We start from the raw sequence: 18585 nt of genomic DNA, 5'->3' as shown, positions 1-18585 counted from the left end.
CATGACTTTTTTGCTATCAGTCCTATCAGTTTTTTCCTTCCCTTTGTCACTGACGCAAAGCTGATGCTAAGTGTAATCCCAACTGAGACAGACTCAATTGTTACTATGCCAAAATGTAGCCCTATGTCCAGCATAAACAACTGTTTCTAGAGTTTCAAGATTTGATTGGATTGTTTAGGGGGAGAGACCAAACAGCGAGGTCATCGGTCTCATTGGATTAGGGACGGACGGGGAAGGAAGTCGGCCGTGCCCTTTCAAAGGAACCATCCCAGCATTTGCCTGGAGCGATTTAGGGAAATCACGGAAAACCTAAATCAGGTGCCGGACACGGGATTGAACCGTCGCCCTCCCAAATGCGAGTCCAGTGCGCTAACCACTGCGCCACCTCGCTCAGTAGAGTTTCAAGAGTTCAAATGATGTCAGACATTGTGGCGCATAACATATGCAAACTCAACACTGTTGTGGTTTAATGGTGATTCTATCTTTACGATATCACTCATCACAGTGTACTTAGAATATCTGTCAGTATTATCCCCCCCCCCCCCCACCACCACCACCACCACCACCACCACCACCACCACCACCACCACCACCACACTATAAGCCAAGTTTCGTGCTTTGTGAAATCTTTTCACAGTGATTCTATATCCTCTGTCACTTTGTGAGCCATGCAAAGACTAGAATGAAATTTTCACTCTACAGCGGAGTGTGCGCTAATATGAAACTTCGTGGGAGATTAAAACTGTGTGCTGGACCGAGACTCGAACTTGGGACCTTTGCCTTTCGTGGGCAAGTGCTCTAGCTCATTTGGTAGAGCACTTGCCAGCGAAAGGCAAAGGTCCCGATTTCAAGTCTCGGTCCAACACACAGTTTTAATCTGCCAGGAAGTTTCATGCAAAGACTAGGTTGAAAATTCGTGATATCATATTCTAATCCTAGTTCTTACTGGAACTGTTGCACAACACCTCTGTCATGTACCCAACAACAAAACTGTCTTTCTCTTTGCCAACTTCACTAAATTTTTACTTTCAGAATTTATTGAATGTTAATTGTGGCCTGTATCTGGCTGAGGCTTATCCATTTCAAACTGAATAAACAGGCCCAACTTCATTTCCACATTTGGCACAGAGCAGTCTGATTAAGTACTATGCATGTTCCCGCCTGTTGTCTGTCAGCATTTCACACCTCTTTTTACCCCTCTCCCTCCTCAACCTGTCTAGATCTTTTCATGGCTTACCTAATTCAGCATAAAGGACATATACTTCCTTTTCCTGTTCAGCTATCTTCCTACCCATACTGCATGTCCTACATATGTCTGATTAGCTTCAGTCATTCACTTCCGCCATACCCACACCTCTACACTCACTCCAGTGGAAAAAGTAGACCACCATCACAATCAAAACCAGAAGCTATCACTATTACACTGCTAAACACAAATAATGATTTACCAAGAGTAAGTTAATAGATTTTTGAGCAAAGATGAAAATGTGGTTACAGAAACTGGGTCTTTATGTAGTTACACTTAAATTAGGATCAGTGCAAATCTGCTGGAATAATATGATGATATGTCACTCTGAAAGTATGTACTGGGTAATAATGAGATGAACCCAACTCATTTAAGCTGAAATTTAAAACAGTTAAATGAAACTGTTTATTTACTGCATGCAGTGTGATATGTTTTGTTTTAACTGCTAAAAAGATATGTGGCAGAAGAGACCATATGGAGTTCATTGTGGGCATGTAGCCTACTCCTGTATAAAAACATGAATAACTGCACCATTTGTGATGCCTGTTGTCTCACTGAGTTATGCCTTCACTCCTTGAGACACTGTGAAGAGGCACAGAATTTAACTCTGGTCATTACTGCACAGTGAAGTGATTGGAAATTCTATGCCAACTCCATTCCTCAGCTTGAAGTTTCTGTTGAATGTACTCCATCACAGTCAAAGATTATTTGAGTATCAACTTCTGTGTATTACAAAATAATGTGGAATAAATTTTATTAGTTTCTATTAACTTGAGGTTCCCCATGCTATATTTCAAGTTTTGAAACAGAGAAATAATAACCTCATTGTAAGTCTTTATTTTTAACAACACAGTCATTAACTGTGTTGCTCACATTTATTTCACATTTCCTTACATATTTTGTACTGCTCTACTTACAAAATGTTTCAGTAGAGGAATAAGGAAACATACAATTCACAAAATGATTGTCAAATAAAAACTGACATTTTTAAAAATTGCTAATTGTATACATATTTATAAAAAATCATGTCTTACAGTACAACACAGCTGGTAGCACACACATTATAAAGTGATTTGTAGGTATTTCGTAATACAAAAACTTCATTTGCACACAAATTAACAGTTATATAAAAGTCTTTTCATTAAAATATATGTTTTGTTTGTTCATTGCAAATAATGCCATCTATTCACATGAAAATATAACCTGAAACACCAGTCACTTCTGTTGCAAATTATCATGCTGCACAACTACATTAATTTTCATTTTAGTAATGTATTTTTGTTAAAAATTAAACATTACACTTCACGTCACATATGGGACTTCCACAATCACAGTTCAAGACAAATACTTCACAACACCACAAACATTTATATAAATTAATGCCCTTTATCAGTACAGTGTTTCACTATTTTACCACAAATGAGGAATTAAAGGCACCCATCACAGAAACGTAGCATCATTTAGTTCATCATAATAAAAATAGAGGTGCTTCAGGAAAAAGATTTATCTTGATTCCCATCAAGTATTTTCTCACAGCACTACACAGTGGAACACTTCATGTTAAGAGATCATGTGTCATCAGGTACTTATTAGTCTCCTTTTCATCTAAGCTGCTGCATCTGCAGAGCCTTTCACATTGCAAGTCTCGCTTTTAACTAGAGATGAAAACTTTCTGCTTGGTTTACGACCAAAGTTCTCTGCATCTTCCACTGTGTCTGGCATTTTAGTGTTTTTTGTTTCTGGAAACAGCAGTGCCAGTAGTCCAGATGCAACAGTCATAGAACCATACAAGATCAGTGGCAGTGACTCCATGTAGCGAGCCTGGAAAACAAAGTTTCAGATTTGAAAATACCAATTATCGTAAAAACTAATTTTAAAAATTATTTGATTTTCATAATTGATATATATTTGGATTGGGTCCACCTTTAGCAAAACACAATTTTGTTTCTTAACCCAAATATGTTTCACTGCAGTTGCAGTATCTTCAGTGGGCTTTTATTTTTCATCTGTTAAAGATAAAGAGTGTTCTTTGCTGTTTGTATACATGTAGCTATTAGTTTTTAAATCGTAATTACAGATATTTGAAAAAACACATAAATTATGATTTCATATCTTTTTCCCACATGGTGTGTTTTCTCTGATGTGTTGTGTTTCTACAGTGACTGTTTTGTTGCACAGTTTGTCATCTGCAACCACTTATACCTTAAAATACATAAATTGTATAAGCCAAAATTACGATTCTATGTGTGTGTCTATTTACATAATGTTTCACTTACATTTTCCTTGTAATCATATTCACCACTGTCAAACACTGTATATTGAGTTACCATTATCACTGTCACTATAACTGTGTCACTGCTTTACCAACTGTAAAAACAAACATGGCAGGCAGTGGAACAATTGAAGGTGTAAAAACAAGATGGCTGACAGTGGAACAGTTGAAGGTGTTCATGGCATTTCTGAATCTTTCAGAGGTGTCTGATTTTTTCCTTCTTTGCGTGTATGTGTGTGCGTGTGTTTGTGCTGGGATCATGGGGGGGGGGGGGGGGGGGGGTGAGAGCTCTATGGGTTGGTCTTGTCTCATAATTCCTTGAGGGCAGAGAACATAGTGCCATTGCAGAGAGCTGTGTGTATTCATTTATCACTTGTTTGCCTTCCAATATGGCTCCAACCAATAGAGCTCTAACCCCACCACACACACACACACACACACACACACACACACACACACACACACACACACACACACACACACACACACACACGCGCGCGCGCGCGCCACCTCTGAAAGATTTACAACAACTGCCATGAACACCTTCAATGTCTGCCATCTTGTTTTTTACATCTTCAATTGTTCCACTACCCACCATGTTTGTTTTTACAGTTGGTAAATCAGTGAAACCGTTACAGTGACAGTGACATTGGCAATTCAATATATAGTGTCTGACAGTGGTGAAGATGATTACAAGGAAAATGTAAGTGAAACATTATGTAAATAGACACACACATAGAATGAAATAATTTCAGGTATAGAAATAACAAGTTTTCAAATCGTAATTTTGGCTTATACAATTTATGTACTTTAAGGTATAAGTGGTTGCAGATGACAAACTGTGCAACAAAACGGTCACTGTAGAAACACAACACATCAGAAAAAACACACGATGTGGGAGAAGATATGAAATCATAATTTTTGTGTTTTTTCAAATATCTGTAATTACAATTTAAAAACTAATAGCTACATGTATACAAACAGCAAAGAACACACTTTATCTTTAACAGATGAAAAATAAAAGCCCACTGAAGATGCTGCAACTGCAGTGAAACATGTTTGGGTTAAAAAACAAAATTGTGTTTTTCTAAAGGCGGACCCTATCCAAAAACATACATAGTGTTAAAGCAAACACGGAAGAAAAGAGCTTCAACCTCAAAATGTATATATAATTTGCATTCCATGGTACAACATACATATATCCATCAAAATAGAATAATTTACTTCATAATTTATACACACATTAAAAAAGTTTTGCATCACCTCAGTTCTGAGAGTTCCAGAACCTGTACAGAAAATTGGAATAAAGATCAACATAAATGTCATTTTTCCCCTTTTTATTGCTCATGACAACCACACATTTCATGTTGGACCACCATACAGTGAGACCTTCAGAGGTGTGGGTCAGATTGCTGTACACACCAGTACCTCTAATACCCAGTAGCATGTCCTCTTGCATTGATGCATGCCTCACCAATATACTGCCGATATGGTTACCCTATCAGTCGGAGGATGGCATTCACGTATCCTACAGCCACTATGGTGCCTTCCATGACCACCAGTGGCATATGTTGGCCCCACATAATGCCACCTCAAAACATGTGGGAACCTCCACCTTGCTGAATCACTGGAAAGTGTGTCTACGGCATTCAGCCTGACCGGGTTGCCTCCAAACATGTCGCTGATAATTGTCTGGTTGAAGGAATTTGCGACACTCATAGGTGAAGGGAACATGATGCCAATCCTGAGCGGTCCATTTGGCATGCTTTGGGCCCATCTGTACCGCGCTGCACGGTGTCGTGTTTGCAAAGATGGACCTCGCCATGGACGTCTGGAGTGAAGTTGCACATCATGCAGCCTATTACACAGTTTGAGTCATAATATGATGTCCTGTGACTACACGAAAAGCATTATTCAACGTGGTGGTGGTGTTACTGTCAGGGTTCCTCCAAGCCATAATCCATATGTAGCGGTCATCCACTGCAGTAGTAGCCCTTGGGCAGCCACAGTGAGGCATGCCATTGACAGTTCCTGTCTCTCTCTGTATCTCCTCCACATCTGAATAACATCACTTTGGTTCACTCTGAGATGCCTAGACACTTCCCTTGTTGAGAGCCCTTCCTTGCACAAAGTAACAATGCAGTCACGATCGAACCACAGTATTGACTGTCTACGCATGGATGAACTATAGGCAACATGAGCCGTGTACCTCCTTCCTGGTGGAATGACTGGAACTGATCAGCTGCCGGACCCCCTTTATCTAAAGGGTGCTGTTCATGCATGATTGTTTACGTCTTTGGGTGGGTTTAGTGACATCTCTGAACAGTCAAAGCAACTGTGTCTGTGATACAATATCCACAGTCAACGCCTATCTTCAGGAGTTCTGGGAACCTGAGTGATGAAAACTTTTTTGGTGTGTGTATTTGGTATGTAAAGGTATTACGAGGTATGGAAATAGGCTGTCCCCAAAATTACAATAATATAAATAACTGTTTTTTTATTCTTTTGTTTTACAATATAATATGTTAGGACTACCCTGACTAAATATTGTTGGTGAATTCAACCTCTAACTCATGTCTTAAATTTAATAAACAATGCTTCATGTTAAAGCTCTATTAGAATTCTCAACATACTTTTGCAGTTTCATTTAAGTTTTTCAAATAATTGATGAAAGAAAGATAACCATTCAGAATACGGTTAGGGTATTGAGTGTGAGCATGCACATGCACACATCAACATCCATACTCTGCCCACCACTATGAAGGGCATGATAAGGGGTTATGTCCCATTCTGTCACATATTAGAAGTTCTTCCTGTTCCATTTGCATATGGTGTGGGAAAAGAATGACTGCTTAAATGTGTACATTCATTATCACCAGTTAGTACTGTTCGGTATGTGTCCCACAAATGAACAGTATTCTAGGGTGAGATGCACAAGTAGTTTGTAAGCAATCTTTTTTGTATAATGACTTGCATTTTCCCAGTATCATATCAATCAATCCATCTGCTTTACCTACAATTAAGCCTTTATGACCATTCCATTTCATATCATCACAAATTATTACACACAGGTAACTGTACCAGTTGACAGTGTGATTGGTGCTCTCTAATGTTGCAGTCATAAGATACAAAGTTTTTGTGTTTTATAAAGTGCTCAATTTTGCACTTATGAACATACAAAGTAAGTTGCTAATCTCTGCATCTTTGAAATTTTGTCATGATCTGAATGGATATTTGTACAGCATTTTTCAGATAGTACTTCACCTGAGAAAATCTGAGGTTACTATTAGTTTAGTATGTCAGGTATTTAATATACAACATAAACAGTAAAGATCTTAACATAAGTGCAGGGGGACACACCTGAAGTTACTTTTACTTCTGTTGATGACTTTCCATACAAGGTAACATACTTTTATTTATTTATTATCATCCCAATGATCACATTTGTGATACAGGATTTATCACGATACATTTTAACAACTAAAAAATATCTTTACAATATTTTTATCTATGCTGAATTCATATGAATCTATCTTATGTTTAATACAACATCCAACTAATAAGTGTTTTTATAACATAATTTCTTATGTGCTTGACAGACCTATTCCTTGATGTTGTGATTTCATTTGTCACATTTATGATATCATATATTCTTATACAGTTGAGCAGATCTATTCACTTATATTGTAGTGACATTTGTTAAGCATGTGGTTCTTTATCTTCTTATGTGTTTGACAGACATACTCACTGATGTAATTTCATTTGGCACATTAAGTTAAACATATATTCTTATACAGTTGTGCAGAGATATTCAGTTATGCTGTAATAACATTTGTCAAGCATGTGGTTCTTTATATTCTAATACATTTGAGCATAGAAATTCACTTACACTGTAATAACATTTGTCAAGCATGTGATTCTTTATAATAGTTTTAAATTTATCCTCATTTTTGAGCTCTTTGATATGTTTTGGGAGTGCATTAAGAAGTTTTATGCCTTGATTACATACATGTTTCTGATTTCAGGTCCTTATTACAGCTTGTAAGTGGAGATCTTTACACTGCTGTGTATCGTAATTATGGTAGTCTGTATTGGTTTTCATTTTGTCCTGATTTCTTTTGATCACCAACAGACACTTCAAAATTGTTAAAATTTTCAGTGCTTTAAAAAGGGGCCTACAATGCGTTTGAGGTGGGCTCTGGGTCATTATCCGAATTGCGCGTTTTTGTAATTTGAAAATCTCATTTAGATGACAATTTGTTTTTCCCCAGAATACTATCCCATAGGATGCAATGGACTGTATATCTTGTAGGACATGGTCCACAGTACTGTGCAATGACTGCTTCATATCACTAACTATTAAACTAGTATCATCAGCAAATAACATGATTATAGCTTTTCTCTCTGACAACTGAATATCATTAATGCAAATGAAGAACAGCAAGGGGCCTAATACACTTCCTTAAGGTACTCCTACTGTGACCTCCCTTGGATCTGATCTTAGTTTAATTTTTTGTTAATATTTGGTGCTGTAATTTCAGCCACCTGCATCCTCTTTTTCCAGATATGACTCAACCCACTTTTTTACCGTTCCTCTGATACCTATAGCTTCAAGCTTTTCCAAAAGTATTCTGTGGTCAACAGTGTCAAAGGCTTTTGACAAATCTAGATTTATCCCAACTACTCTTTTTCCCCTCTTCCAATTTACTGATTATTTCTTTTGTGTATTTCAGTACAGCTGTTTCAGTACGTCTCCCAGCTTGAAATCCATGCTGATTACTGTTTATCATATTGTGGATATTAAGATAACGTGTGGCTCTGTATTTCATTAATATCTCTAAAACCTAAGAGAAAGTTGGGAGAAGTGAGACAGGTCTGTAGTTTTCTATTTTAAGCTTATCACCCTTTTTCAACAGGGGAACGACTTTAGAAATTTTCAGTTTCTGTGGAAACACACCCTCAGCCATTGACAAGTGTGCTATGTGCGCCAATGGTTTCGCTATTTGATTAGCTATTTTCTTTACTAGTATTATTGGCACCTCATCTACTCCAGCTGACATCTTGGACTTGAGACTTTTAATCACTTTTAAAACTTCCTTTTCGTTTGTTGGAATTGCCATCATACTGCTGGCAGCCTTGGGTGCTTCCATCTTAATCTGCTCCCCAAAATTCCTGCTTAATGTCTGGGGTACATTTAAAAAGTAATTATTTATATAATCAGGGATGGTATATTTATCTACCATTTTATTCTCCTCCTCTTTTAGAATAATTTCCTTATCTTTGATAGGTACCCTGGTTTCTTTTCTCACAATTTCCCATGCTATTTTCGGTTTATTTCTGTACTGTTTTATTTCCAAATCATTACTTAGTAACTTTGCATTTGCAATTACTCTGCAGCATATTTTCCTATACCTTTTTAAATATTCTATAAAATCAGTATTGGCACACTCCCTCAACTCTGAATTCAGTTTTTTCATGTTTTCACATGATTTCTTAATGTCAAGGGACATCCAAGAACTTGACTTTGTGTGTCCAGTAGACTTGATTCTGGTCAGTTTCTTTGGAAAACACATCTCAAAGTTAATCATATAAATCAATGCTAATACACTATATGCCTAATCTGTACTTGTTTGTTTCATAACATCTAACCAATTTTCATTTTCTAAGATACTTATGAACTGATGACAGCTGTCCACAGAGAAGTTTCTTTTGTAAATATTATTTACACCTTTATCTTCCTTTGACCTTAAAGGGATTTCAATGGTGAGAGCATTATGCTCAGACAATCCTAAATCTATGTTTGTTACGTCTATGTCAGTCATTGGCATATTTGAGAAAAGGTTATCTATGAGGCTATTGGAGGTGTTTGTTATTCTAGTTCAATTGTTTGTGTGTGGTGACTTGTTGAAACTCTTTAATATGTCCAAAAATTGCCTTTTTTGTTGACTTTCAACTAGAAGATTACTACTGAAACCACCACAAAGAATAATCACAGTTTCTTTTTTGTAAAAAGTATTTAGCAACAATTCTAATTTATCAAAAAAGACTTCTATGTTTCCACATGGTGACCTATACACTGTTATGACTATGACTTTTTTTCATCAGGCCATATAGCTGGACAGCACCTGCTTCAAAAAACTTTTCAATACTTAAGTTCTCTGCTTCACATCTCTCTTTAAATTCTAACTCTTGTCTAAGGTAAATACCGACTCCACCACCTTTTTCAATTTTCCTACTATAATGATTTGCCAGTTTAAATGGATTAATATGAATACTACTAATTTCATGGTCCTTACACCAGTGTTCAGTAATACACAAGACATTAGGTTGTGTGTTACTTACTGCTATTTCAGGTTCACAATATTTGTTCTTGAGGCACTGCACATTTAGAGTCATAATCTTTAGAACAGGGGTGTGAGCACTGATGGTATTTCTCCTTTCATTTAACACTGTTAACTTGGAGTTTTCATTAAGGCCGGATACCAAAACTCCTTTTTTATCACAGGTTTCTTGTTTCTGTTGCTTTTCCTACTTGGAATGGATGCTGCTGATTGATTGTTTGTACTAGGTGTGGCAGCTGGTGACATTTTAATATTCACTATAGCAGATGTTGATGGTTTTAGTGCTTCAGTAAATGTTGCTGTTGTTAAGGTTTTCATTTCTTCTGCTTCTGCCCTCATTTGGAGTGGGATTTTAGGGAACTTTTCTATTGATATATGGCTTATTTCTTCTAGTAACTTTTCACCCATCATCTTTTTTCCATAATAGTTCCTGTGCTGTCCATGCCTCGTGAAATGATCTCTCTCTGAGCTGTTTGCATCCACAAAAGTTACACTCTTAAAAGCACAGCAGATCTTCCTAAATTTATTATTTGTTGACATTATTTCTTTGTTTACACATGATTCCTTGATTAGATCATATCTATGTGGCACACTTACAACGAGAACCTTTAAATTTAGATCTGACAGCTTTTTTAGAGTTGTTTGAAGTGCCCTTGTCGCTAGTTGGCTTTCAGTTTTGTATATGTCATTTGCTCCACCTATTAGCACACAGCATGTTCCAATCTTAACTAAGTTTTCACAATTATTTTCTATTTCATTAAGGGGAGCAGCAGGTTTGACAATGCCTGTTACTCTAAATTGGGACTGCCGATCATTTATTATTTGTGCCACACCCTTTGCACGACTATCACCTAATACACAGACTTCATATTTGTTGTTCTCCAGGTGCCCTCGTTCCGTTGGTTTTATAGTACACTTTGAAGAAACATTTCTCTTGTTAAAACACACAGATAATCTAGATTCACTTTCACTTGTCTTATTTTTTGAGTTCACATTTCGTCCTGTCGTGTCTTTATTACCCGTTTATCTTTGCACTCTATTTACTGACAATTTCATACCATCAGAAAGATTTTGTTTACTACTGTGTGCTCTGGGCCAAGAAATCTTCAACCCAGTCACAAATTTCATTGTATGCCCATAGTGATCATATGGTACTAAGCCAAAAAGCTATACAGAAGCCAAAAATTGTGTATCCATCAGTTTGCCTTGATCCACAGAGTTCAGAATATCAGGTGGAAGGATTGCGAGTTGTGTTTAAAATTAGAGATGTTTTTGGAGTTCGTGATAGTGGTGGGCATGGAGAAGGTCACTGTGTTCAAATTAGCTAATAATTTTTGAGCTCATAACATGTTCTAAGATTCTACAACAGTTGGACATCTGTGATATTGGATAGTAGTTTCATAGATCACTTCTGCTACCAGTGCTTGTAATTGGGTCTGACCTGTGCTTTCTTCCATCTACAGTGCTCAGGTTATTGTTCAAAGGATATACAATATGCTATGGTTAAGAAAGAGGCTAACTCATCCAAGAATTCTACAGATAATCTGGTAGGAATTGTATTGGCCTCTGGAGCTTAGTTCAGTCTCATTGATTTCAGCTGTTTCTCAGCACTGCTCACACTAATATTTATACCACTCATTTTTGCAGTTGTGCAAGAATTAAACTGGGGCAGTACTTCTTGATGTTTCTTTGTAAAGGGACATGTGAAAGTGGAGCTAAGCATTTATACTTTTGCTCTGCTATCCTCAGTCTCAGTTTCTGTATCAGCTATGAGTGTCTGGACACTAACTTTGGAGCCATTGATAGGCTTTACATATGACCAGAATTTATTTGGGTTTTGTGAGAGGTTTCTTGTTCAAATTTTATTATGATACTTGCTGACAGCTTCAAGCATTGCCCTTTTGAAAGTCGAAGCACATTTCATTTAGCATATATCTATCTATACTATTATGCAGTAGTTATGGCTCCTTTGGAAGAACGGATTTTGTATCAATTATCAAAAAGCATACCTTGAAATACACCTTACAATACGTAGTATTTTGTAGTAGGTGTAGCTGAAATTCCATTGATTTCAGCAGACTGATGGTTACAGGTAATTTATATTATGCTATTTTTAGTTTATCTGTTTGAGTGATCTGCAGGCCCCTGTTACGCAAGTGTAAATGACACTTAGCTAGTGACAACTGTACACTATGGAGAATCCCTCCCATCATGAACTGTTTTACTAGATACAGATCTATCCCATGCTTGGTCAATTATTCATCTAAATTTGAACTACAGTTCCCCTACATAATCTTGGCCACAGCAAATTGTTTCCATTGCTTCCTTCAGATTTGATGCTGTGGGGAACCAATTACTGCTTTTTACTCATTACCCATATGCAGATGGACCTTGAGTGCCATTAAAGGGAAAATTGCCCCTCCTCCCTGCTGGAGCCAGCATGTGCTGTAGTCCTGTATTAGTGGGTAGTGAATGCACAACTGTGTGTCACTAAAATCATTGCAATGAACCTATATCAAAATGTGGCTTAATATGTTCCATTTTATCTGAAAATAATATATCCTGGGTTTGACAAGAATTAATTCAGTAGTTTTCAAGAAAATATAGTTTTTAAAAAATTTAAATTCCAATAAAAATGGAAGTTACAAACTTGGAATATTAATAGCATTGCATAACTGGGTGTTAAATTACCATCTTGAGGTCACTGTTTAAATATCTTAATCATTTTCTAAGAAAACTGTACACATTAACCACTTGTTTGGTTTAACCACTTGTTTGGTTTAACTTATAAATTAGAAAATTCAGCATCATATTCTGAATAAAAAATGAAGAAACTGTACCAACTTTAAAGTTTATAACTGTAATGCTCTGAGATATAGTGTACCCAGACTAGGCTGATTCAAAAGAGAAAGTCTACAAGCAGATCCATTTATAAAACCATAGCTCTGGTATTTGAATAGAGGTTTCAAATTTATTCAGCTTATCTGGAGAACCATCATCTACTGTAGAATTGATTTGAAATGCTAATTGGGAAAGTTAAAATTTTGGGTTAAATGACAGGTACATTCACCTCTAGTCTAATGCATCCTGTAAGAAAGTCATTTCTTTCCGCACCAGTAAGCATTTTTTGAGGTATCACAGATTAGCACATTCAGTCTGCATGAGGCATCTGATTTGGTTTGTTAGTACAAAGTTAACATTCAGGTTAGTTGTTCATGGGTGGAAAAGATTGTGTGTTTCAGATGACTGTTTCAAGAATTATTGTATCATACATGACACAACATTTATGTTAGTGAAGATTTATGGAACTGACTATTTGAGTGATACTTAAAGGAGGTACAAAGTGACTGTTATATTATTAACATACATGAGATTTTGATATGTTTTTATGTGCCACTTGCATGGAATACCACATGGTGATTGATGTATTAGAAGTTTCCACTCTGAGTGAGTAAACATCTCACTGAACTAAACAGCCATCAATTAGTGAAATTCTAGAACACAAACATTGCAACATTACTAGAAATTAAGTTCTGAAGTGTGTCAAGTGTTGTACGTTATTTTGTTGCAAAGAGCTTGCATTCAAAGTGGAATTAAGAGGACATAATACTCAAACCTCCACTTGACATTACATCATTTATCAAAAAGCATACCTTACTGACATATACCTTACAGTGGGCAGTATTTGTGAGAGATCTGCTGGTCCTTGTGTGAGTGTAAAAGAGACTTGGCTTGTTAAAAACTCTGAAATCATATTATAACAACAGGTGCTGGCACCACCCCAGAACACTACCACCTCTTATCTATTTTACTTAACATGTTAATCTTTCTACTTACCTCAGTTGCTCTTTGTTCTTTGGTAATAACTGTTGCTACAACTGCCTCAAGAGTACTGATAAAAATTCCATTGTGGACATAAAATATGTCAGGTCTATTTGGGCTATTAGATTCAATATATATTGACAATGAGTGGGTTTCTGAACTTTTTATTCTCAGTACATTTCAGAGAAGGCATTCAGTAATGTTTTCAGGTTGTCTTGTTACATTCACTGTTTACAAAACTGTAATTATCTCAACTGATTATTGTATGATTAAAGTCTTGTCCAATGACTACAGTGATAATGAGGGACAAACATACTAGTGAACTGAGGTTATCTCTACAGTTTTTGGTTACATGTGGCACTGATTCTGGTGGTTAACAGAAGGACCCAGTTATTTATATGCACCCTTGATACTAGGTCTTGACTAAACAAAAACACATGCAACTTCAGTTTGTACCTCAGTGGATTTGAGTTTCTCGTCTAGTGATTACACCACCTCAGTTTCCTATTAGTCTATCTTTATGTTACACACTTAACTTTACCCAAAAAATCTCACTGTTGTTAATTTTAGGTTTTAGCTGGATTTCTATGTAGTATTATGTTAGTGCCACTGCATTTTAGGTGTGCTTCAAACTCTAGCACTTCGTTGCTAATACTTTGGCAGCTGATTACTAGGAATTTAACAGTCTTATCTGTGAGGGTATTTCTTTAGGTCTTACATAAGTACCTTGGGCCTCCTCCTGTTATCATTACCTGTACTGGACAGTGTCTCATCTAATCTAAAACGATCTCGAATGAATCCCACTTTGTTTGCTACCTGGGCAGCAACCTCCAATGAGTAGTGAACCCCTGAGCAATTTAACACTACTGTATGGAATGAATGGGACATCTAAGTAAGATTCAGGAAGAAGAAAAACCTTATTTAGCACTATCATGTATATCATTACACCACCCACAACATCCATACTACAAAAGAAGACAAAGCCACCTTCACTAGCATATCTGGAGACAGTATGAAAAGAGGCAGCAGAGGAATCTGAGAAGAGGAATAGTGAAGAAACAAACAGTAATTTGTGTATACATTACAGTACCTGGTTAAAGTGTGGACACACTTCAACATTAGATGAAATCAGCATTGATGCAATGAATGTTTTCAATATTCAGATTTTGAATGAGTTATGCCATTTGTGTGGCAATTGGAAAACTAGATAGAAAACTAGTTAAAACATAAAATTGACAACAGTGAGATTTTTTGGGTAAAATTAAGTGTATAACAAAGGATAGGCTAATAGGAAACTGACTGTGCACGTAAACAGAAGTGGAAAGAAAAAAAAAGTATATGTGTAACAAAAATATAGTTTTGGTTCTAGCAGTGGGCTGAAATTATCTGGTATGACAATAATAAAATATGGACTAATGCATTAAAAAAAACCTGGTGAAGATTCTGTAGCTTTGAAGACAATTATAAAAAGTTAGCAGTATGAACCTAGAAACTAAACTGAGGTACTTTAACATGCAGGAAAAAAGTGGGTTGAAGATCACCTAAATTAACTAGAATAATGAAGGACAAATGTTGTCCTATTGGAAATCCCCATGCAGTAAAGGGAGGTTTAGCAAAGTTGAACTAAATGATTTACAAAGTTAGTGTGTGTAGCCATAATGTCAAATTTGAGGAATACAACAATTACTTGGATAACTGTATTGGCAACATATGTCCACAAAACATCAAGTTACAGTAATCCAGTTAATATATGGTTTCAACATGGTATGGAATCATGATGTAGGCAGTAGAAATAAAAAGAAAAATCAAAGAAAAAAGAGATTTGGCTACGCATATCCTATCAAAACACTGCCCGCATTAGAAATCTACACTCCAAATGAATGTTTTAACAGCCTCATTAAAAATCATGAGATAAAATCAACTTTTAAATCACATTTTAAAGTTTTAAATTGTGCCAAACTATAGTTTTGGTATTCAGTAGTCTAAATATTACCAGGAAGTTTGATTGCAGACAGATTCCTTCACTGATTCCATCCTCAGAGTAATAGATCACAAAATTACAGCTGCACACACACTGCTTAAGATAAAGTCAACTAAAGAGAACAGTGATGAAGCATCAAGAGGCACACTGAAGATGATGCTGTATTTCTTGCTGAAGCACACACCGTTTGTCCGGAATGTTCAGAGACTGATTATATTCCTAGCATATAAGCTAGTTATATGTGGTGACTTCAATATTAATTGTATAAGTGATTGTGCAAGGAATAGGATGCTGGTAGATCTCCTTAATTCATATAATCTTATGCAAACTGTAATCTTTCCAACGAGAGTGCAAGGGAACAGTAGAACAACCATAGACAACATTTTTGTTCATTCCTCATTACTAGAAGGGCATTCTGTTAGTAAAAATGTGAATGGCCTTTCAGATCAAGATGCACAAATTTTAACTCTAAAAGATTTTTGTGCTGCAACACATGTTAAATATAGTTATCAACTGTTTAGGAAAGCTGATCCAGTTGCTGTAGAGACCTTTGTAAACCTTATCAAGGAGCAAGAGTAGCAAGATGTTTATAGTACTGATACAGTAGACGATAAATATAATGCTTTCCTCAAGACTTCTCTCGTGCTCTTTGTAAGTTGCTTTCCATTAAAACATTCAAAACAGGGTACTAGCACAAACAGGCAGCCTGGGTGGCTGACTAGAGGGATAAGAATATCTTGTAGAACAAAGTGGCAGTTATATCAAAACGTTAGAAACAGTCAAAATCTAAATGCAGCAGCCCATTACAAACGGTATTGTAAGGTGCTTAAAAATGTTATTAGGAAGGCAAAAAGTATGTGGTATGCAGATAGAACAACTAAGTCTCAGGATAAAATTAAAACCATATGGTCAGTCGTAAAGGAAGTGGCAGGTCTGCAGAGAGAGGTCGAGGATATAGAATCATTGCGTAGTGGGAATGTCCGTGTTACTGATAAGTCGCATATATGTACAGTATTTAATAATCCCTTTCTGAATACAGCAGGTGAACTAAACAGAATCCTAGTCCCAACAGGGAATCATATAGCGCTCTTAGAAAAAAGTGTTCCGAGACTGTTACCTGAAATGCTCCTCCATGATACTGACAAGAGGGAGATTGAGTTAATAATTAAATCACTAAAGCACAAGAATTCTCATGGATATGATGGGGTATCTAGCAGAATACTGAAGTATTGTTCTATGTATGTTAGCCCAGTACTTAGCCATATCTGTAACTTTTCCTTTAGGAGTGGTCGGTTTCCTGACTGATTAAAGTACTCAGTAGTGAAGCCACTTTATAAAATGGGAGACAGGGATAATGTTGACAATTTTAGACCTATTTCTATGCCATCAGTGTTTGTTAAAAAATATCAAGAAGGTTGTATATACAAGGTTGCTGGAGCATTTAAATTCACATAATTTGGTGTCAAATGTACAGTTTGGTTTTAAAAAAGGTTTAACAACTGAAAATGCTGTATTCTCTTCTCTGTGAGGTTTTGGACGGATTAAATAAAAGGTTGCGAACGCTAGGTGTTTTCTTTGATTTAACGAAGGCTTTTGACTGTGTTAACAACAAAATATTACTGCAGAAGTTGGACCATTATGGAGTAAGGGGAGTAGCTTACAACTGGTTCGCCTCTTACTTTAAGAACAGAAAGCAGAAGTTAATTCTCCGCAATATTGAGAGTGGTAGTGATGTTCAGTCCCAATGGGCACTTAAGTGGGGCATTCCCCAAGGGTCGGTGCTGGGGCCATTGCTGTTTCTTATTTATATAAATGATATGCCTTCTAGTATTACAGGTGATTCAAAAATATTTCTGTTTGCTGATGACACCAGATTGGTAGTGAAGGATCTTGTGTGTAATATTGAAACAGTATCAAACAATTTAGTTCATCAAATAAGTTCATGGCTTGAAAATAATTTGATGCTAAATCACAGTAAGACTCGGTTATTACAGTTTCTAACTCACAATTCAACAAGAACCGATATTTTGATCAGACAGAATGGGCATATTATAAGCGAGACTGAACAGTACAAGTTCCTATGCGTTTGGATAGCCCATGTTCAGGATCTTGTTCAGAAACTAAATGCTGCTTTATTTTCCATTAGAACAGTATCTGAAATAAGTGACAGTTCAACACGAAAAGTAGTCTACTTTGCATATTTTCGTACACTTATGTTGTATCGTATTATTTTTTTGGGTAATTCTTCTGATTCAAAAAGGGTATTTTTGGCTCAAAAATGGGCTGTTCGAGTCATATGTGGTGTAAGTTTGAGAACCTCCTGTCGACCACTATTCAATAGTCTGGGAATTCTGACATTGCCCTCACAGTATATATTTTCTTTAATGTCATTTGTTGTTAGCAATATTAGCTTATTCACAAGAGTTAGCAGCTTTCACTCAGTTAATACTAGGCAGAAATCATCTTAGCAGTAGCCCAACTACTTTTAAGTCTAAACTCAAGAGTTTCCTCATGGCTCACTCCTCCTATTCTGTTGAGGAGCTCCTGGAAGAGCTGAAAAATTAAGCAAATTCCAGTGTTACATTAATGATTTTCTTTATTTAAACTTACGACTTGTCGCCTGAATATGTTTTTTATATTTCATTTTATCTGTTTCTACTATCGTGTTATAATTTCATGTATTGACTTGTTCCATGACCATGGAGACTTCTCCTTAATTTGGTCCCACGGAACAATAAATATATAAATTTTACTCAAGTAAGGACACACAATAGAACACCTGAAGCATTAAACCCATGGTCTTAACATTTCTCTATTTTTTTTATTAAACCAGTGATTTCATCCCCATCGACACGCAAGTCACCAAAGTGGCATCAAATCAAAAGACTTCCACCAGGCGAACGGTCTACCTGATGGGAGGCCG

At 36.4% G+C, this 18585-nt stretch overlaps 1 protein-coding gene across 1 annotated transcript in view; it reads right to left on the bottom strand.

Annotated features, from left to right (window-relative positions):
* Positions 1-2080: 2080 nt before the first annotated feature.
* LOC126249052 (organic cation transporter protein-like) overlaps positions 2081-18585 on the bottom strand; it is a 562555-nt gene continuing 546050 nt past the window's right edge. Inside the window, exon 12 of the mRNA XM_049950685.1 lies at positions 2081-3067. Within this exon, the coding sequence (XP_049806642.1) occupies positions 2852-3067 (216 nt within the window). The 3' untranslated portion in view covers positions 2081-2851. The remainder of the gene's footprint in view (positions 3068-18585) is intronic.

The sequence above is a fragment of the Schistocerca nitens genome, chromosome 3, assembly GCF_023898315.1.
Source record: "Schistocerca nitens isolate TAMUIC-IGC-003100 chromosome 3, iqSchNite1.1, whole genome shotgun sequence".
In the NCBI taxonomy this organism is placed as follows: domain Eukaryota; kingdom Metazoa; phylum Arthropoda; class Insecta; order Orthoptera; family Acrididae; genus Schistocerca; species Schistocerca nitens.
The sequence above is the reverse complement of the archived record's forward strand: the minus strand, read 5'-3'. Positions and strand labels throughout refer to the sequence as shown.